Below are 22,915 nucleotides of genomic sequence, written 5' to 3'. Positions count from 1 at the left end.
ACCTAAATTATGCTAGAGATTTCAGTTAAAGAAAATTTTCTAGGACAAATTATACGAAAGAACATTCTCAAGTTGGTTTGTTAAACGTGCCTGTAATCCTACCTATCTCCATTTTTTGCTTTTGTTCTTTTAGCAAAATTCTCGATCTTTCAAGTGATGACCACCAAAAGCTAATATATCTGTTTAAATGCATCTGTTGTTCTACATCGTTTGACAGAGGATACGTTTGTTCGACACGATGCACCAAAGTAACAAGAAGAAAAAAAAATTCGTTTAAAACATCTCGATTTTTTTAGGTCATGTTTCTTTTCTCTTTTGGACTTTTAGAAACATGATACAGAGCCGTCAGAACTCTGAGAATAACATAGGGAAATTTTTGAAAAACACGAGGTTTTTGTTATTGACAAACACTTTTATGGGAGATTTTATAGGGCCCCCTCATTTTTGTTAAAAGGGCCCCCCTCAATGATAATTTGTCAAGTGAAATGGTTAATGGGGAGGCCTTTTAACAAAACCAGGAAGGCCCTATAAAACTTCCCCACTTTTATTCACACACTTTCACAAACTCCAATCACCTATTTACACACACTACTTTTCAACGACAACAACCACCCCCTCCTGATAAAGTAGTTGAAATTGATCAAAGAACTTGCTTTATTCTTTGATGGTTTACAAAAGGAATATAAGACTCTATTTATAGAGTTACAATACTACTAGTTTCTAAATTTACTAGTTCCTAATATCTTAGTGGTTTCTAATAGTTTTATGTTAATATATTTACTAGTTCCTAATTCTTACTAGTTACTAGTATTTGATATTTCCTAGTATTATTATATGAGATATCTTAACATATAGAAAGATATTTCAACACTCCCTTCAAGTTGGTGCATAGATATCACACATGCCCAACTTGTCTACCATTTTCGAAAATATTCGACTTGAAACTACTTTGGTAAGAACATCAACCTTGATCTTCAGATCGGATCTTTGGTAACTCTACTATGTTGTCTTCCAATTTTTCTTTAATAAAACATCGATTTACCTCAACATGCTTTGTGCGGTCGTGCTGGACTGGATTGTGAGCAATATCACATGCTGCTTTATTGTCACAATATAATTGAATTGGTCTTTCAGAAGGATGTTCTTAAATACACAAAATTTAGGCCAAAAGATGACAACACAATATAGAGTGGTGGTTATTTGAGACACTGATAATAAATTATGATCTAAAGATGGGACAACCAAAACAGAGTCTAAGTTCAATGTATTCGGTACAGTTTTAGGTCCTTCCCCTACAACAGAGACTGAGGTGCCATTGGCAGTAGAAACATATTTATGTGAAGATTGGTTAATGGTTGAAACCTATCTAGAATCAAAAGTCATATGATCTGTAGCACCAGAATCAACTATCCAAGTACTATTCGAAACATGTGTAGACATATTTAAAGTCTTGCCTACATTAGTTGTAATGGCTACTGTCGATGAAGCTTGCTTAACAGTTGGATCTAGGGTCTTCTTAGAGTTTTTCTTTCGATTATAATCCCACCATTCTGGATAACCTAATAGTTCATAACAATGACTTTTGGTATGACCAATTTTGTTGCAGTGAGTTAAGTAGTTTTGTCAGATCAACCAACAACTTTAGCAAAATTTGACTTTGCCTTATTGCGAGTCATTATTGCGGAAGCATCAGTAGCACTTCACTTTAACTAAACTGGAAAAAAATAATAATATGAAGATGAAGATGAAGATGAAGATGAGATGAAGATGAAGATGAAGGCTCTTTCTCTTTCACTCAATATAAATTCACAAAACAAATTTAAGACCGTTGGCTCTGATACCAAGTTGAAATTGATCAAAGAACTTGTTTTATTCCTTGATGGTTTACAAATGACTTATTTGATTCAGACAACCGATGATCTGACACACACTGACTCATATGATATTTGACTCTACTAGACAGCTCATGTTCATATGTCGGTTTAGGAATACCTCTGGTTTGACGCGACGGTAATATTTTCCTAGGTGGTTCAGAAGGTGCTTCAGAAAACATCCTCGACAACTGATTGGTTTGGTGTATTACTAACCCTTGGTTCAACGACTTCAATTGGAGGTGAATCCAAAATTTTTTCAACGACTTCAATTGGAGGTGAATCCACAATTTGTTCAACGATTTTATTCACACTTTCTTCCATTACTGATTCAGGTGTTGGTAATTCTGGAATTTCAATTTCAGCTCTAATTATTTTTTCAGGAATCAAATTTACTTCAATATTAGATCCCATTTTATTCTCTTCTACATGATTATCCGTTTCTTCATAATCAAGAGTCAGAACTTCCTACTTAGTCCCCCCCCCCCCCCCCCCCGCCCCTGAAGTTCAGACTCAGGTGAAAAATACTTAGAATCTTCATGAAAGATAACACCCAATGTAACAAACATTCGTTTAGTTGGAGGATGATAACATCTGTAGCCTTTCTGATTTGCAACGTACCCTACAACTACACATCTTAATGCCCTTGGAGTTAATTTTGTACGTTGGTGCTCATGAAGATGAACAAATGCTACACACCCAATAGATTGTAACAAGGCAAACAATTCGTCATGGTGTTAGACAAGGAAAGTTGTATTACTTAGATTTAGTATCTGAAAGCTCTGATACCAAGTTGAAATTGATCAAAAAATTTGTTTTATTCCTTGATGGTTTACAAAAGAAATATAAAACTCTATTGATAGAGTTACAATACTACTAGTTTCTAAATTTACTACTCCCTCCGTCCCAAATTGAATGACCTAATTTCTATTTTGAGTTGTCCCATTTTAGTGTCCTATTTTTAAAAATAAAGAAAAGGACTTTTCGCTCCTTCCAGTAATACCCATTACTATAAATTTAATGACAACTTTATTTAAAAGTAAGTTTAACTTTTTCATTGTAAATTAAAAAAGTTAATGAGGATACAATTGGAAAAACAATGTTATTTTTGAAAGTCAAACTCTAGTTAATGATGTTCCCTTAAAAAGTTGAGTTTTCAAAAGGAAAATGAATGGGGGACTCCCTGAAGTACACTCCCAAGTGTACTCCCCCTCACAAGCCAAGGCCATTTTGGTCTTTTCAGTCTGACAAAACTGTGAAAATACCAAAGTGGCCTTGTGATTGTGAGGGGGAGTACACCTGGGAGTATGCCCAGGGAGTCCCCCTATCATCATTGTTTTCAAAATAGGTCATTCATTTTGGGACTGAGGAAGTAGTTCCTAATATCTTAGTAGTTTCTAATAGTTTTATGCTAATATATTTACAAGTTCCTAACTTTTAGTAGTTACTAATATTTGATATTTCCTAATATTATTATATGGGATATCTTAATATATAGAAAGATATTTCAACAAAAATTTATCGACAAACAACTGATCGACCATTTACCAACTATTTTCATGAGAAAAAATAAATGTCTTAATCTTCTTCCTCTCTCCAATACCACAATGGTGCTGGTGGAAAAGAAAAGAAGAAGATTTCCATTTTCGGATGACCAACTATCTTCATCAAATAGTGGTGATTTTTGGTGTGCAAATAAAATCTGGCTTGGTCTTAGTCGATTGATCAAGTCAAAGGGTATTGAGTTCAAAAAAAAAAGTCAAAGGGTATTGTACGTGTGACTGTGTGAATAACAAAAACCTCGTGTGACTGTGTGAATAACAAAGTATGCAGGAGGGTTAGGAATTCGATCTATAGAGCAAGTTAATCAATCACTAATAGCCAAAATGACTTGGCGATTGCTTACTAATCAATGTTCAGTTTGGGTCAAGTTACTTAAAGCAAAATACTTGAAGAAGGATGAATTTTGGTTGGAAAATTGTTCAACAGGTGCTTCACACTTCTGGAAAGCTATAAATAAGACCAAGAAGACAATGAGGAAGAATGTGATATGGTTTATTGGTGATGGTACAAAAGTTAAAATTAAATTAGATCCCTGGATTCAAACCACCCAAGATAGATTACCAGTTATCATACAACCACTACCAAATCACATTTTCTGGGTTTCGGACATCATGATTCCAAATCAATTTAGTTGGAATTGGGATATTATAAACACGTATTTTGACTCTCAAACAGTTGCAGCCATTACTAACATACATTTATCTCCTACATTTCAGGATGATCAACTAATGTGGTGTCCAACAGTAAATGGTAAGTTCAATACCAAATCATATTATAGGGAAATTAAAACTTTACCTATACTGTCTGAGCTTGCTTCTAACTCCCCTTGGAAGTTGTTTTGGAAAAAGAAGAACATGGATCCAAAAATACAAATTTTTATTTGGAAGCTTATTCACAATGGATTGTCTACTCTAGAAAATATTAGCAAGAGAGTACCTTCTATTGATAATTTATGCAAGCTTTGTGGACTAGAGGAGCAAGAAACTATACTCCATCTTTTTTGGCGAATGCCCCAAATACAGAGAATTGCTCCAGATCTCTGACTCTGTTCATTTACACCATATTGAAGTAGGTCCTATAAGATCCCTAGCAGATCTACCCAATATAGAAGCTAAAGAAGGTAAAGATTGGTATAAATTGACTTACTTGATGTGGGGATGGTGGAAATTCAGGAACGAAAACCATTTTCAACATAAACAATTGGATTTATCTCGTTGTTGGTGTCGATCAGAGAATCACTAAGGTATGTGTCTGAACCCCTAGATCACGCTGTTTCTAACCCACTTTTGCAGGTAGATGACTGGTGCCCACCACCGTTTGGCAAAATCAAGATCAACTTTGATGGTTCATATAGAGAATCAATGGCTTCATGTGCTGCTTTAGCAAGGAACTGGAAAGGTGAAATTCTAGGGACTAAAACAAAGATCATCGTACCAATATCGGCCATGTTTCGTGAAATCGAAAGATTTTTTTGTGGGTTAGAGCTTGGAAGAGAACTCGGCTTAGCAGACTATTTATTGGAGGGTGATGCTAGGGTTTTGATTACCCACATCACAACCGTCGATTTAGATCCGCTGTGGAGATACTTGCGCGAGATTGAGGCAATACGTGAGATCAATGGGGGGAGCCAGCTGGAAATAGCTTACTGTAACCGTATTTTCAATAAAGAGGCACATCTTCTGGCTGCGTCCGTTTTACCCTCCAAAAATTGAAGTGGTGTTGTTTCACCCCAAGTTTGTTAATCTTTTGTAAAGTTAGTCCTCGGACGTGTCTGTAAGGTCTACTTTATATTTATGTTTAACTTGTTTTCAAAAAAAAAAAAAAAACAAAAACAAAAACCTCGTATATTTAAAATTTGGGAAATTTTTTAAATGCACTCCCAATTTTTGTTATATATACTCACAGTAAAGATATTTTTTGTCCAGATGAAAGGATATGTGAGTGTGGTTAGTGCATTTAACATTTCCCTTAGAACTTTCCACAAGTTGTACCCTGTAGATATCTTGAAGTTCTATTGGCCTAAACCCAATTTGCTGTAGACACCCCATATGATCAGTTCCACTCCCTATAACTACAACTCCTTTTTCTACTCATCTACTGGGTGAGTAACCACAAAATCACTCTCCTTAAGTTTCAAACATTCATATTTTGCCCTAATTTGTTACTAGTAATGTGCCTTGTTCAGTTTACCTGTTATAGAGATATCTGACTGTAAAATGAGAACTGCTTCACCTTATTTATTCCAAAGATATAAATTCTTTAGTTGATTTATCCCATTCATGAAGCCACATATAAGTTATTTAGGCGATGCTTCAGAACAAGAACAAAACAAGAGAGGTCATAAACTTCAACAAAATAAATCTTCTGTTTTAAAATTTTGTACTAGGATATCTTTACTTAGATACCTCTATAGAAAACAACTCTAGACATACTAAAACTTCATTTCGAGATACTTAGTACTCATATGACTCCGTTTAGACATACCCAAAATAACATGTTACGACACTCTAAAAGAAATAGAAACTACGCCTAAAACAAGTTTTATATTAACAAGGAACTATCTAAATCTTAACCTAATTAGTTAATCAACTAGAAGCTAAAGTCGAGAATAAAAAGAAAACTAATACAATTAAAAAAAAATTGAAATTACTTTCTCGATTTTTTTACAATTTGACACCCAATTTAGCTATAAATTCTACCAAATAGTAAGAGAGAGTATAATTTGGCAGTAAGTTTATTACCTTTCGTAGGGGAAATCATTGTACATCATTGTTTGGAGCTTACCTTTTTGTGGGCATGGAAGAAGGCAAGGCATCGGTATTAGGTTGCCCATCTTTGTTCTTCTTTTGACGAAGATTGGGCCTTATTCATCGAAGTTTTACCATGATGATCTTTCAAATGCATGGAATATTATAGGGGTTGGATTGCTTAAATTGTTACAAATAATTGGATTTATATAAACAAACATTTATAGCATATATGAATCCCATGGAATGGGGACCTAGAGTTCTTATACTTGTCTATACTACAGATCACAAAATTGGATCATTTGGATTCCCATGGATACAAAGTAGTTTAGTTTCTAGCTCAATATGTTACTTGGTGTGAATTGTCATAATGTATCTCAGGGTGCACACAAGCTTACTTTTTTCTTTCTCTAAATGACCGCGATTGTAGAGCAATTGAGCATCCTTTATTTGATTTGATATATACTTGTCAAGCTTTCTTCATTGGGATTGAAAGAACTATTATCAATATGATTTGTTTGAAAGTCATTATATGGAAGGTCAAATATCTGATTTGTAGCTATGTTGTGAGCTATTGGGAAGTTCTCTTGTTACAAATCCAATAATAGGTACAATATCGATGATCCGTACAATTAGTTCTGTAGATTGATCCCAACCCATGTGTAGTGCTAAGATGTTAGGGCAATAGACATTCAGGTTTTGATTACCAAATAGTTACTAGTTACGTATTCCTCTTTATTGATTTTTAGGCTAACCACGCCACAAGTGAGGGGGCGTGAGAGAATAGTCTCACATGGGAGAAGGGCTATGTAGCAACCAAGAATATAATGTCTAGGTCCTCTCCACTCATAGGGCTATCTAGCAACCAAGAATATAATGTCTAGGTCTCTCCGCTCATTGGCAATTGGTTTTGAGTTGGATGGATGACCACAAACTTTACAAGTATAACCATCAATAAAAATACAGAGGCACTACTAGAATAAGATTTTTGTTGTTAAGAATCAATCGATCTCCGCTGTATTACAAGAAATGACCAGAGAGGAACGAAATTATAACTCTAGTATTTTAGATTCTAATAGATTGCCACAAATAATCTAACTCTTTTTACATTATATGGAGGAAAATAACAATCTCCCACTTTCTATTGAATTAAGGTAGTACAGAAGAGTTATAATTTTACAAGAAAACAGGAAAGAATCAATGACTATGGCAGTCTTAAGATCGTTCTTATTCTAACTATCGTATATACGTTTACAAATAACACAATGATCATTTATCAGTTTACCTACGATGCTCCCTTCTTCAATTCTTAATCTACTTGATTGTTTATTCCATAGATGAACTGCATAAGTGTCTCCACTTAGTTGAAGAAGCTTTGCCGCTACCCATTTTGATTCGTTTCGGTTCTTTGGTTTTAGGAAAAACCCACCTATCTTGATCCAATCTACTGGATAAAAAGCCATTGGTGGCAATACTGTGAAGTTAAAACCAGGTTTTCTCTCTGCTTTCCTGATCACCCTTGAAACCAGGTATGGTCCATTATGGCCCCATTTGTTTCCGTCAAAGGTACGCGAAAATTCCTCTATGAATTTATATACAAGTGGATGATTCTTGTCGAAAATTAGGACAGCATTGTTAAGTCTAGTCCAATTCTTGGACTCGAAATCCATACTTTGTGCTCCTATCGAATTCCGTAAACCTGATAAATCTTTGAGTACTATAAAGTCTGTGTCCAAATAAACACCTCCATATTTATAAAGAAGTACAAGCCTGAGGAGATTAGATAAATTTTGAGCAAATGGTATCTGCCCTGTTTCTTTCTTTCCATTCTTCACCTCATCAAACCAAGATACAGCTGGGGTATTATCGAACAAAAACCGCAAGTTTGGTGCAACTGCAATCACTTTATATCCGCGTCTTGTTAGCGGATTTAGAATATCTTTTCCTATTTTAGAATCCATAGTCCATGACAGAATCATCAAGCATCCATTAGGGTGACTTTTGAAAAGGCTCTCTACTGCAAAGAATTCTTTCTTGCCAAAAGACATTGCTGGCGAAATCCATGTCATGAAGAACCTAATCTTACACCCAGTACCAAAAAACTTCCTCGCTCGCCAATCGAACTTCCCGGTATTTCTAGTTGATTCAATCATCTCAAACTCTGGATATCTTTTAGCCATCCACTCAATTGTTTCTTCATCTGTTTGATTGGTAGGAATCAAGTTCTGAATTTTGGGTACTTCAATATAATAAGCTTTTTGAGTCTCTTCTTGAATAGAAAGCAACGTTTGAGACGGTAACGACGAAGAATTTAAATTAAAAACTTGGGGAGGTGGTTGAATTCCATTGTTCTGTGTTTTCATTTCTATAACAACAGAATGAAGAGAAAGATTGAATAAGATGCCAATAAGAATGATAACTAAGAAGACAGCAGCAAAGGAGATTGTTGAGAAGATAGACTTAGTTTTAATACCAAACCCCCTGAAATTGAACATGTTTAATTGCAGGAGCTGATATTGAAACTATGTCATGGCAGAACAACAAGCAAAGGTAGAGAGATAGAGAAGAGAGAGAGAGAGAGAGAGAGTTGAGACCAATAGAGTTGAATTTAGTTGAACGTGTACAGATTGTCTTTAGTTTGATTAATTGGCAAATATCGTGGAAGTTCCATAAGAAGAGTAGGTCATATTGGAAATAACATCTTCCATTGAGGGTGATTATGGTAGTTTTAGAAGATGATGATGTATTTCTTTCCAATTATTAATTCTTTTACGCTTTCTTTCCTTACATAGGATATTGGTTGTGTACGTCCATTGATAATGATTTATAAGTTGAATACGATTCGTATTTTAAGTACTCGGGTTTTGCAACAAAAAAAAGAAAAAAAAAAATAATACTCAGTTAGTTTTTATTTAGGGTTTTTTGAGCTTTACCCCGTTAGATTTATTATTTTTGACAAAGAGACAAAAGTTGTGTTTGGCGTACGTGAAATAAATGTGACTATCAAGAGCAATTATCCTTCAATTTGATTCCTCTTAGTTATTCCACCTCACTTTATTGTTTGATATGGTCGGTAATATGATTAGCAAATATTGAGTTTGTTTGTCCATTATTTAATTTATGATTTTATTATTTCTGACCAAACATGTCTTCAGTATTTTTGCCAAAAATGCTAAAGTCAAGGGAGTAAGCTCAATTACTAATTAGTGAAGGGGGTAAACTCAATTACTAATTAGTGTTGAGGGGGTAAACTCAAAACCCCCGTTTATTTATTCTCTCAATAATAAATGTGGAACTTGACTCAAGATTAATTCTCGAGTTAACGTTGAGAATGTTTGTTATTATCAAATTCGTCTGACTAGCTAATACTCGTTAATTTCGTTCATTTGCCTTCAACAATTCAAAACATCGGGGTGACTCAAGAAGATTATGATGGATTATAAATTCTCCAAAGTTTCTTTTTTTGCATAGGTCGTATAATAACTTCTGTGACGGTCCTTGGATGGTGATGTCTTAAATTGAATATTTGGATTATACGGTCCGTACTTTAATACATACTTCAAGGCCTTGGCTTCTAGTTTTTTAGTTTTTTTTTAATACGTACTTTAATACATACTTCAAGGCCTTGACTTTTTAAAATGTTGGTCAATATTTTTTAAATTTACTCGGTCGTCTGCAAGAGAATGCTTCTTTTTGACTTTTGTGTTAAATCCATTTAAGTTAGTGAATGGAACCTACCAAGTAACTTGTACCCAGAATCCAAATTTATGGTTTTGTTAGAAGTATGTTTTATACTTTTAACGTCCAAAAAGGGGTCTAATTGGACAAAGATTCTATCATAAACTTGAATGGGTTATAGATCCAAAACACAAGAACCTATTCAAATTCCGAAAATTTAGTAAAAATTTTCTATAAATTTTTTTACTTAGGTGAAAAAAAGATCACTCAAATTTGTCTAGTCTTTGGTTCTCTGGTTTTTCATAACTTGCATCTGGTACCAGAAAGGTTGTAACTGGTTCACAAAAGGGTGGCGACAAATATTTGCATTGGTTGAATTGCATTTGAGTTTTTAACCAAACAAAACACAAAATAATCAGATTTTCAATAAAACAAAATACAAATGTGTGGGTTTGTACCAAACAAAATATAACTAGTCTTTTTTAACGAAAGAAACTTGAAATTTTCTTGTTTAAATTCAAGATCTGATTAATTCTCTTCAGGGGCGGCGCCACTAGTGGGCTCAACCGGGCTGCAGCTTAGGTCTTGTTGAGAATAATTTAAAGAAGTGATACTCTCATTTGTGAAAATTCTGAACAATCATAATTACAAATCTTATATACATAATTTTTGTAATAGAAAAGAATATCACAACCTAAGTTAACATAAGTGTAACCAATAGAGTATATATAACTCCAATGTTTTGAGTATTGGATAGTAATTGGAGACTCGATCTTGTAATCTTCTGGTTATAACTTGATAATCATATAAACGGATGTAGGATTTATTATTATAAATAGTTTTATTTGTTTCAAAATTGGTGCTTAAATTTATAGAAAACAAATTAAAATTTGTTATATATGGAAGAGTAAAAAAATATTTATGCACAATTGATAAATGAAACTATTTTTTCATTAGTTGCAGTTTTCAGCCCGTCCCATAATTAATTTCTGGCTCCGCTTCTGATTATCTTAATATTCGACTCATTTTCCTACTCCTTATTTTGCCCATTTTCTTTATGTTCGACTCATTTGTACTCCTTCCTATTTTGGCCCTATATACACAAGACGAAATCTTTTGATTTTTTACAATTTCACTCCGAATTAAAAAACAAGTTTGCTCTCTTATCTATCTTCAGGAGTGTGGAATTGGGGGTGCAACCGGCGCCAGCGCACCAGACCCCCTCTCCTGGGGGGCCATTTATTGAAAAGGTATAATGTAATATTAACTTCTAAATATAACTCTCATTAGCAAAGAAATTGTAATTAAGCGGTTGTACCCCCCCTCCTCCCCCACCCCCATCTCACAAATTGCAAATGTTGTTCATATTTATTTAACGAAGTTTTTAACACTTTTTGAGCACCAAGCTATTTCTGGGTCGGAAAATTAAGAAACCTGATACTCCATGTGCACTCCATGATGTTGACTACTAAGGGCCTCTACAAAAATATGGGCTTTCTCCGGACAATGTCTCCTATCTCAAATGTTTTTTCCCTCGCGTTAATCATGTATTGTTTGGCTACCATGTATCGCCAAGCAAAATTTTTGAGCTTGGCCTATTCTCGAACTTCTTCTGTTAGGTCTAGTTGTTCCTTAATGCTTTTCTCGTTTGTCCCGGGATGCAAGTATTTGACGTGCAAGTTGGGCCAGGCTATTTCTACAGGCGAGGAGGATTCCATTCCATACACCATTTTGGAGGTGGTATCTCCTATGACTCATCTCGATGTTGTTTTGTAGGCCTAGAGGACCCCGAGGAGCATGTCTGCCCGATTTTTGTCTTCTTTCATTAGCATTTAGTGTTTCAATACTGAGTGATAGTTTGATTAGTTACATATACTTGCCCATTGGCTTGGGATGAGCTACGAAGGCGTATATTGCTTTTATTTTGAACTCTGCCAACAAGTTTCGTACCTCAAGGTTATCAAATTGATTCTGTGGCCATCACCAGCATTTCGGGACTGAATTTGCAAAAGATGTTTGCCAAATGAAAGATAAAATATCCTTTGCCTCTGTATTTGCTAAACTATTGCATCTACCCATTAGTGAAGTAGTCTATCTCTACTAGCAGAGATGCATTTGCTCTCGGGGCTTCAAGAATGGTCTCACAAGATTTAGCCCCCAGTGGGCGAAGGGCCACGAGCTGAAAATCAATGTCAATGCATTGGGACGTTGTTTAGGTTTGTCCGAATGTACTTGGCAACGTTCGCAGTATTTCACGAATTCATTGTAAGATTCTTGCATCTTGGGCTAGTAATATCCAACCATTGATAGTTGTCTGGCCTACAATCTGGGCCTAACATGTGTTCCGCATAAACGTATTTACTTCATCACATAATCTTATTCGTTCTATGCAGATGGTATGTAAAGAATCTTTGGTAGAGTACATCGTCAACGAGGGTATAAGAAACACTCTTCTGCCTTAGTTTGGGAGTTCCATACGCGTCAGTTGGTGTCTTGCCAAATTTCAGATATGTGGGGATGGGGGTTATCCATCCTTTACCTCTAGGTGTGTATAGAGCATATTTTATGTTTTCTTGATGTTTCTCTGAGAAAATGATCTGAATGAAACTCCCGACAAGTTGTTTGGTTTTATATCACTTTGAACGAAGCGTCTTCTACCGCATTCTTTGCTCGAGGCATTCCGTTGATCATGAATTTATTGCATTGTCTAGTCAGAGCTTTTTCTTGTCCAAGTATTTCGTGGGGTCGACTCCTCTAGCCGCGTACTCTCCATACACTTGATTTATGATAAGTTTCGAATTACTAAAGACTTGAACCAATGTCACTTCCCTTCTTAGGGCCATCTGGAGGCCTCTTATCAATGCCTCATTTAAATAGTCTTCTGATTATATCTAACTTTTGCAACACATTTTTCAAAGGTTGATCTGTATGTACCCCAACGATATGGGCTTCAAAATAGACGCCATTATTTTTCCGATCAAAATCAATGAATAGACGAGTTTTTTTTTTATCATAGGGGTAATTGAGCTCTACCAAGAAAAGACTTTTCTCACGAAATAAATGGGCTACAATACCCCATCATGTGACTTCATCAAGATTGAGGAATCAACCTTCTTGGATGCCGAAAGGCATAAAAAGAAGGCATCCTTAGGACATGGGCTTACCAGTAGGGGAAAAGCCATTAAGTATGTTTCAGAATTCTTGAATGCTTGTTCCGCCTCTTCTGTCCACTCGAATCTCTGTAATATCTTTCTCAAGATCTTGAAGAATGAGAGGGCTTTGTCTCCCATTTTACTTAAGAATCGGGACAAAATGGCGAGTTGATAAGTAAGCCTTTGCATTTATCTCTTTATTGTTGGGCTCGACATTTCTAGTAGAGTAGTGATCTTTGAAGGGTTAGCCTCGATGCGTCTATGCCTGACCGTGAAGCCCAAAAATTTACCAAACGTTACCCCAAAAGCGTATTTTCATAATCTAGTTTCATATTACATGCTTGGAGTCCATCGAATGCCTTTGTCAGGTTTGGGATAAGGTCTGCTTGGACTTTAGTCTTGAAAATCATGTCATTTTCGTAGCACTGTACATCTTTCCGATATGTTCTTGTCAATCCCTATGACTATCTTTAGTAAGTTGCTCAGACGTTTTTCAAGCTGAATGACATTTGTTGGTATCTGTATAGTCCTCGGTTTGTTCTGAAGGTTGTGTGCTTTTGGTCCTCAGGGTGGCTGGCTATCTGGTTAGACCTTGCAAAAGCGTCCACAAAACTCAGTAGGGCATGTCCTGTCGTCGAATCCACCAACTAATCCATCGACGGTGTAGTCAACACATATTCTCTGAATACTTTTCTTCTTAAGAACCAACACCATGTTGGTTAACCAACTGGGGTAGTGGGTCTCTTTGTTCATCCTGGATCCAGAAGTTTCCCCACTTATTTGGCAATATCCGTTTGTTTCTCGAGGGCGATGTTTCGCTTATTCTTTTTAATGCTCGGTATCCTGGTGTCAAGTGAATATGTGGGAGATCATAAAAGCGTCTATACATGATACATCCTCTGCGCAGAAAGCAAAGATAGGTCGATAACTCCTCGTAGTGGATACGATCGTTTTCGAGATAAGGCTAACGGATATTCGGTGTTATTTATCCGTCCAAGTAACTGACCCTCTTTTCAGGCAAATAAAACGCAAAGTGTGAGGATTTATCGTATCACAATGCTATTAATGGAATTGCATATTTCTAACGTCTAAAATTATTAGATACTCCAGGATCGCATGCAAAAACACAACATTATATTAGTTGAAGAAGAAATCTCACCTTATTTTGCCTTCCTCGAGTTAATTAGAATTTCTCCTTCGTCGAAGATCGAGAACTTGAAGAGTAGTTCCTCTACTTGGGACACATGAGAAATTGACTTGGTCACGAATCTTTATGTTAGCAAGAATCGAGTTCAAGACCACTCTTAATTCCTCTTTGATGGTGAAGATCAAAACTCCTTCTGATTGACTAAATTGCTTGATGGGAAAAAATATATATTTTTTTTCTATTCTTCTGCCAATGTAGTCAGAGAATAGTTCTGAAACATTTTCCCTCTTTTTCTGGTTTAAACATATCCTTTATAAATACTTCACAAGTCCAATTCCAATCGAATTTGGATACCTTATAAGGCTCAAATCAGAACTCATCTAAGTATTAGATAAGATTGAACCAGAATGTATCTCCGATTGAGAATTCCTGTTGAGGATTAAGATAATCCTCACATGGGACACTCAATCATACCATGAAGAGTCTCACGTAATGGGACTCCTTTTACCTGGCGGCGCTTCCCATAGCCCCACCCTAGGTTGGTCGTGCTTAAGCCATCTTGGACCAACACTCTCCCACGCCCATGTGCACCCTATGCACTATTTCCACTAGTCTTTTCTTCCGATCAGGACGACGCTCGTTGTGTGTAACCTGTTACAGGATTAGGTTGTTCTTAGCCGCGGGTCAATCACTTGAGCTGCAAATCCTAGTTTTTTTCCGAGCTAAACATAATGATCCCTAAAATGACTGAATTAGTGGTCATTACTTATGTTGTCTGAAAAATGATCGATTTGTCACATTGACCGAAGGACATCTCCTTCAAACAATGCCGATCAAACTTCTGCAGACCTCCTATGTTAGGGCTCAAGTTGCAGAGTTTAACTCCCTTCTGCTGGCCTTTAAGTCATGAAAAATTCCAATGTGCCTAAGAGACTTGTCCCGACCTCGCATGTCATGGATTAGGTGACAAAGTTGTTTCAAGTCTACCTATCTTTTTGTTTTGGTCAAAGTCTCGCTCATGCGTATTTGAGATCCGACATGTGTTCTCCTGGTCAATTAGTTGACGTCTAAACTGGTCAAAGCTGACCAATATTTGGTCAACAACTTGAAAATTGGTTTAAGGTCGGACGATAATTACAAGAGAAGTTGGGGATAACATTGTAACTACATCCATGTGGACATGCATTCCGTTTATTATTATCTTGGGGTTTCTGGCCGTTGAGTTAAGGTAGTGGACTTTTAACCATAAGCCCATTGTATCATCAAATTTCAACTGAGGAGATAATCAATGAAGAAAGAGAAAGTATATTTCCAGTGTTATTGGTTATAAAAAGTTTTGCAGTAAATAATGAAGATTAAATCTGACTAAAGAAAAACCTCTAATGATTCAGTCGATTAAGAAACTGAATCGCTGTCGTCATCTTCTATTGAGTCTCCTATGCTTCCCCAGAAACTACATCCCAATAGGGAAAAACATCGGATAAAACCTCTATTGCAACAACTAATCCACATAACCGTCCCTTTGTGAAGATAAATCTCCTTTGATGATACCCACTCCCATGTTGCATATAACCGCTCTGCTTATGCATATGACCGTCCCTTTGTGAAGATAACCGCTGCCCAACTAACTGCTACTCGGTTTCTAGCAGTTATTTGGATCCTTATTTATGGTCTTTAGGATACTCCTTTATGATCTCTAGGATAGATTTATGGTCATCAGGATTTTTTCTACACATTATCTCCATTTTGATACACTAAAACCAACAAATGGCAGATACTCCAAGAAGTTATGAAGAACAATTAGCAGCTCTAACAACATTGGATCCCACCCCCCATTCCGTGCGGATAACAGAAGATATTGTCTCCAACACGGGTTACAAACTATCATGTATCCTAAAAATTTGAGTCACAAAACTTTCTATTTGGACTTACTCTTGAGAAAGTTGAAAGGGGTGTGGAACATACCTTAGTCGTATACTATCAAGGAGGTCCAACGTAATTTGTTTATAGTTCGAATGGAGACATCGTGTGAAGCTGATGTCATCATCGAGGGCGCACCGTGGGTGACAAGAGATGACATTTTTCTAGTTATATGGTGATTATCAGACAAATTGCCAACAGAACACAACTGTGAATATACCTGGTTCACCGTCCAATTTCATGATCTACTGCTGGGTTATCTCAACATACGAACTGAGAACATCCTTGCAAAAGCTTTAGGACGTTTCATTACGGTCCAAATGGAAGAGACAGTGAAATGGACTACTTTTGGCAAGGCAAAAGTAACATCGCTAATCCATTTTCCGAGGAAGTTACTCTTTATCCGTCTACTTCAGTACGAGGTACCCCAGGAGACCAGGACGCGCTTCACCGACTACCTACAAGTGCCAACCATGGGCGGACTAGGAGAAGTAACTGGGGATGTTACCCCTCAAACCCACAAACATAATTACTACTTATGACTTCTTAATCGAGAAATTTCAAACCAAACTTGCAAGGTGACGAAAGAAACTAACATCACAATCTGGCAGGACTACTTTAATCAAAGCAACATTAAATCCGATCAATACCTACTTTCTCAGTCCCTGATTCATACCACAAGGTACAATAAACACTTTAGAGAGACTGAAACTCAATTTCTGGTTGGATCACGATGAGGAGAGACACAAAGTGCATTTCATTCCTTGGGATGTCATCTAGAAACCTAAGGAAATGGGGGGGGGGGGGGGGGGGGGGCTAGGGATACTATCTCTCCATCGTGTCAATTAATCTCTTGTAGCAAAACTTGCTTGGAGATTATTAATCAATCCTAGGTCAGCATAGGTTAAAATAATTAAAGCAAAATATTACAAAGATTTCATGGATACCAACAATCAAAGATTGGTGATGGCTCAGCAGTTAAGATCTTCCAAGATCCATGGATACCAACAATCAAAGATTTCAAACTAGTCAACACAAACACATACTAATTGAGTTTTCTGGATCTCTGATTTACTTCTACATGATAAAAAGTAGTGGAACACTTGCCTGAACTCTAACTTATTTGATGAGGAAACAGTCGTGGCTATTCTGCAGGTCCCTTTATCCCCTCTGATCACTTAAGATAGACTGATTTAGATGTCAAGCTGAAATGGAGGGTTTATGTCAAAATCATACTACAAATAGATTTCCCCTAATCACATAAAACCTATAAACAACTATGGGTTCCCATGGATGAAGTTATGGCAGATCAAGAATATAGAACCCAAGATTTTGGTCTTTATATGGAAGTTATTGAACAAGGGTTTACCTGTAATGGCTAATCTAACTCGAGCAGGTGAAAATCTAAACCCTTCATGCAGGATATGCGACCAGGGTACTGAAACTACCTATCATCTTTTCTACATTGCTCCTAGTTTAAATATCTGTGGACGTCTGCATCCCAGGCCGAACCAGTCCCCCCCACAAAGATCCCGAAACTTTAATCAAGGATTTATTAAAGAATAATCAGAATGAAAGAACTTTACTCTATATTTACTTTGATTTTATTGGAAGGGAATGAATAGACTTTACTTCGATCTCCACCAACCAGATCTGAAATCAATCATTAGACAAACACAATTGAAAGTATAAAACGTCTCAAATGTTAACGATAATCTGAGCTCAACCAGACTACAACAAGTGATACATTTGACTTCTCCTCCAGAGAATGTAGTTAAAATAAACTTTGATGGTTCGTTTGGACCACAAGGAAACTCCATAGTAACAGTCCTTAGGAATCACAGAAGAGAAATCGTTGCTTACACTACTGAGAAGATAGAGGCGAGTTCATGGGAAGTGAGGCGAATGCTTGCTTATTTGCGTTAAAAATGGGAAGTACTCTAAGGTTGGAGAAGATTATATATGAGGGCGACTCTTCAGTTATCATCTCAACGATTTCGGACGGATGAGATTCAGTCCGATGGAGGATAAAAACCTAACTCTCTAGGCTTCTCGACAACTGACAACACGCCCATACGACACGCTTCAGTACTGCCCTGCGTGGCGAATATGATGGCGCGTGAATTGGCCTACTTGGCTCTCCATTCTCCGCTGGCGAGTTTACATTAAGAGCCTTTCAGTTGTAATATTAGATAGATATGTTTATTTGAAACTTCATTGTAACTATTTGTCATGCTCCGACTTTTAATGAAGTTTTATGTTCAAAAAAACAAAATTTGAGGGGATAAAAGACTTCTCTTCTTTTTTTTTTTTTTTTTTTTTTGAGATAAGACTTCTCTTTCTTGACCTTCAAATGTTGGGGTGGTCTTTGTCAAAGAATTCCCTAAAAACTCCTAAGAGACACCTAAAACAAATCACTTTTTGTTGTTGTTGATGTCTTTATACCAATTGGTATATACACATCATTTTTAAAGATTAAATATGACTAAAACATTCTCTATAAGGATTACGAAAGGATAATAGAAATATTTATCAAGGTAGTTTTGGTCACACATCCTTCTCGAGCTCCTTAAACTTCACAAACAATGCTAAAATCATAGCAAAACTCCACCCACGTCGTTCTCTACAACCACCACCATCTTCAACCTTAACCTAGTCCAGCCATTAGATATCATATTTGTGGTTAGATTTCTTGTGGCAAACTTTATTATATCCTCATGACCTAAAATAATACTTCAGTAGCGGAGGAGGATGGGTTCTCCCAGGGTCGTGCCTGACAATTTAGAGGCCCGGTGCCAAACTTGAAACGGGGCCCCTTTATATGAAAAAGATTAGAGTCGAAAGATTTCTTTTACCTGATTTTTTTTGTTTTCAAATGATTTAACTATAAAATAAAGATTGAATCATTGGGAATCCAAAGTCAATGTATGATGTTAATATATGATTGACGTAACACTTTTCATGCAAAACTTCTACTATTTGACGAGAGTTTTATCTTTATTTTGGAATGTAAGAAATGAAAATTAACTTATGAGAATAAGGAGTTAACATTTAGGCTTCTTTGTTTTTTTTCATGATGACACGATACCCTTTTTGAAATAATCCAATGTTATTGTCTAGTAAGATTCTAAAAAAATTAAAGTATCATCTTCTCAATGTGTGAATGTCCATTATAATTTTGACTTACAATAGATTTGAAATAGAGACGAAATCCATGAACAAGAGAAATGCAAATTTTTGAGAAACATATTCACTAGAGACTGATGAAGAAGTATTTGATATTTATAGTCTTTAATCAATAAGGTTATTAAAATCAAACAAGTTTTGTGGTCTTAAAAAAGGAAAAAGAAAAAGACAAAGCGCCACTAGTTTGCTCTTAAAAAGGAACCAACAAAACACATAAGTAAAATGCTCATTAAAAAAGATGCAAAATTAGTTGGCAACATGTCTCGAACCCGGGACCTGCGGTATGGGTGGGTAGGCATCAAACCAACCGAGCTGTTTGCATTTAGATGTTCAAATTGTGACATTCTTTTAGCTTACTTTCTATAGGATACGCCTTTTAAACTAAAATTGGGCCCCGTGTGGTGGGGGGCCTGTGCGGGCGCACGGCCCGCACCCCCCACCACACGGCCCTGGGTTCTCCCAATCTAACCAACTAAACATAATTGCCGAAGTAGTGAGATTGTGGGTGAATAATTATTGAAAGAGGTAAAAAATAAAAATAAAAATATGCTTCCTTAATGTTTATTTTCAAGAAATTACACTTTTAAATCAAAATTCAAGACTTTTAGTTGGACCCTTTCATTCTTAGAAGCATTTTCACAATGGTGGAGATGATATATATTTTGGACGATATGGTTAAAATTATCTAAAAATCACAAGATAATATAATTTCACAGATGAAATCCATCTATTTAAACTATTTGTATTATATTACGAACTGTTAGCCTATAATTATATTCCACAATATTATCGGTCCATTATTGTATATTCTCTATATTTCCTTCCGTAATTATCTCGATATATATTTAGCTATTTCCGTATTTAACCCATTCCATTGTAACTATATATACACATTGTGATCAATGAAATAAGCAAGGGTTTACATTACCTTACATGGTATCGAGCTTTCTAGGGTTTGTTTTCGATCAAACCATTGCCGTCCCATCCCTTCTTGCCAGATCTCGATCGGCTCTTTCAACCCTCCATTCTTCCCATGGCCGACAAAGCTCCTTCTTCATCCAATGAAGCAACCACTCACAAATCACTTCACCCAGTTTATACGGTATCAAACATTCAACATAAGGTACGTATCCTTGATGGTACAAAAGTTTCATATTCCTTATGGGTTTAACTGTTTACTCTCCATGCAAAAGGTTACAATGTTCTTTGTCACATCGACGGTTCGCCGTCACCCGATAAGGAATCTGCCGAGTTTGCTTCATGGGAGACCATTGACTCCATTGTTTTACAATGGATCTATGGTACTCTCTCGGATGATCTACTTGTCCGCGTCATGGCCGATGAATCCACAGCATTAGAAGCTTGGTTACGGGTAAAACACCTCTTTAGAAATAACAAAGGACCCCGATCCCAAGCCCTACAACATGAACTAGCCAACCTTACCTTAGCTTCCATGCCTTCACTTGATGCGTATTGTCAAAAGATACGTGACTTAACCGACCAACTATATGCCCTAGATTTTCCCATGAACGATCAACAAAGAGTACTCCATCTCGTTAAGGGCCTTCCCAAGGAATTCGACACTATAGCCTCCATCTTGAATAATTCTTTACCTACTTGGGAAGACGCCATTGACCAACTCAACTCCGAGGCCTGTCGTCTCAAAACACGGGATGCCGTTACCAAAAACCCCGCCATTGCGGCTGCCATACCAACTTCCAACCCAAACCCTAACCACAACCGCAACCCTAACAACAGGCCTAATAACCGTCCAAACTACCGACCCAATAACCAAATCAACCGTAGCCCTTCCTACCACAATACCCGCAACCCACCTAACCCACCCCAACACACCTACAACCGGCCTGTTACCCATCAACCTACATACCCAAACCACCAACATCAACAACCCTATTACCCACCGTATTGGGCTCCTCCATACAGGACTCCACCCCCATGTCCTTACCCTACCCAAAATTGGTCTCAACCTTGGCACCCGCAGGCTCCCCCTCAATCCCCTAATAACCGTGGCAGTCGTCGGTCGGCTCAAGCAAATCTGGCAGAAGTAGATCCCCTTGAACCAACTCAACTTGCTGAAGCTGTTCATGCCCTCTCCGTGGATTCAGATGAAAGTAATGACCCGTGGAATTTTGATACAGGTGCTTCTTCTCATATCTCTTTCAATAAGAATAATATTGACACTTTTCCTACGATTGCACCAATAACGTCAATAATTGTTGGTGATGGCAATAAACTTCCAGTTATGGGTTCGGGACAATCCACCCTTCACTTTGCCTCTAAACCCCTTTATCTTAAAAATATCCTTTTTAATCCCAACATTGTCAAAAACCTTATTTCTGTTCGTCAATTCAATATTGATAATTACACCTCTATTGAATTTGACCCCTATGGTTTTTCTGTGAAGGATTTCAAGGATGGCACGATCCTGAGTCGTCACAACAGTACGAGTGACCTGTACCCGCTCACCCAAAATGCTTCCGCCACTGCTTGTTTTGCCTCTACCCAAGACTCTCCTTGCTGGCACAATCGACTCGGTCACCCGGGTCAACCAGTTATGGATTTTCTTCGTTTGAATAAATTTATTTCTTGTAATAAACAGAAGAGCGCATCTCTCTGTCAGGCTTGTCAGTTGTCGAAACATAAACGACTACCTTTTTCTGATTCGAGTACTCATACTTTATGTCCTTTCTCGTTATTACATTGCGATTTATGGACTTCACCTTTGTTAAGTCATGCGGGCTATAAATATTATTTAGTAATTATTGATGACTTTACTCAATACACATGGGTTTATCCCCTCCGTTTTAAGTCGGAAACATACACCAAAATCACTCATTTTCACCAATTCGTCACCACCCAATTTCGCCTACCCATCCAAGCTATACAGTGTGACATGGGAGGAGAATTTGACAACACCATCCTTCACAACTTCTCTTCTCAACATGGCATCCAGCTTCGCTTTTCTTGCCCGCACACATCTCAACAAAACGGTAAAGCGGAGCGCATGATTCGTCGTCTTAACGAAATCATGTTCACCCTTCTCATCACCCATGCATTTCTTCCCTCCAACTTTTGGGTTGAGGCCCTCCATACAGCCAGCTACCTTCATAACATTCTTTCCACCAAACTGCACCAAAACCGCACTCCCTTGTCCCTCTTGTACCTTCGAGAACCTTCCTACGACCACCTTCGCGTCTTCAGAAGCTTATGTTACCCCAACACCTCGACCACTCGGCCCAATAAACTCACCCACCGAGCCACCCCGCGTCTCTTCCTCGGCTATCCGGCCAACTTCCGCGGTTATCGTTGTCTTGAACTCTCCTCGGGCAAAACCATCTTCTCTCGTCATGTCACCTTCGACGAGACCAGTTTCCCGATGAACAACCCTCAAACACCTCCACCCTCCCACGATTTTCTCGACCCAAATCCCCTTCTCTTTGACCCAACCTATTTTACCTCTATCCAACCCACTGCCCGATCCTCATCCGACCAACCAAACCCGGACCGAAACCCTACCCCACCCAACTCCGCTCCACAACCAGCCCAACCCACTCCCTTCACCTCCTAATCCACCCCACCCATCGACCACACTGTCCCACCTGACCCCTCCCCCAACCCATCCGCAACTCC

At 37.4% G+C, this 22,915-nt stretch overlaps 1 protein-coding gene across 1 annotated transcript; it reads right to left on the bottom strand.

Annotated features, from left to right (window-relative positions):
* Positions 1-7,230: 7,230 nt before the first annotated feature.
* On the bottom strand, positions 7,231-8,854 carry LOC147557936 (uncharacterized). The gene has a single exon (XM_086659497.1). The coding sequence runs from the start codon at positions 8,674-8,676 to the stop codon at positions 7,414-7,416; it is 1,263 nt and encodes a 420-aa protein (XP_086515623.1). The 5' UTR covers positions 8,677-8,854; the 3' UTR covers positions 7,231-7,413.
* Between the last annotated feature and the right edge of the window lie 14,061 nt (positions 8,855-22,915).

Source organism: Eschscholzia californica, unplaced genomic scaffold, assembly GCF_041429995.1.
Source record: "Eschscholzia californica isolate CP2 unplaced genomic scaffold, dmEscCali1.0.p SCAF_2, whole genome shotgun sequence".
NCBI lineage: Eukaryota > Viridiplantae > Streptophyta > Magnoliopsida > Ranunculales > Papaveraceae > Eschscholzia > Eschscholzia californica.
Note: the sequence above shows the minus strand (reverse complement) of the source record. Positions and strands in the feature narration are given on the sequence as shown.

Excerpts from the sequence above, each read along its gene's own strand:
- LOC147557936 (XM_086659497.1), bottom strand. The coding sequence starts at position 8,676 with ATGTTCAATTTCAGGGGGTTTGGTATTAAAACTAAGTCTATCTTCTCA.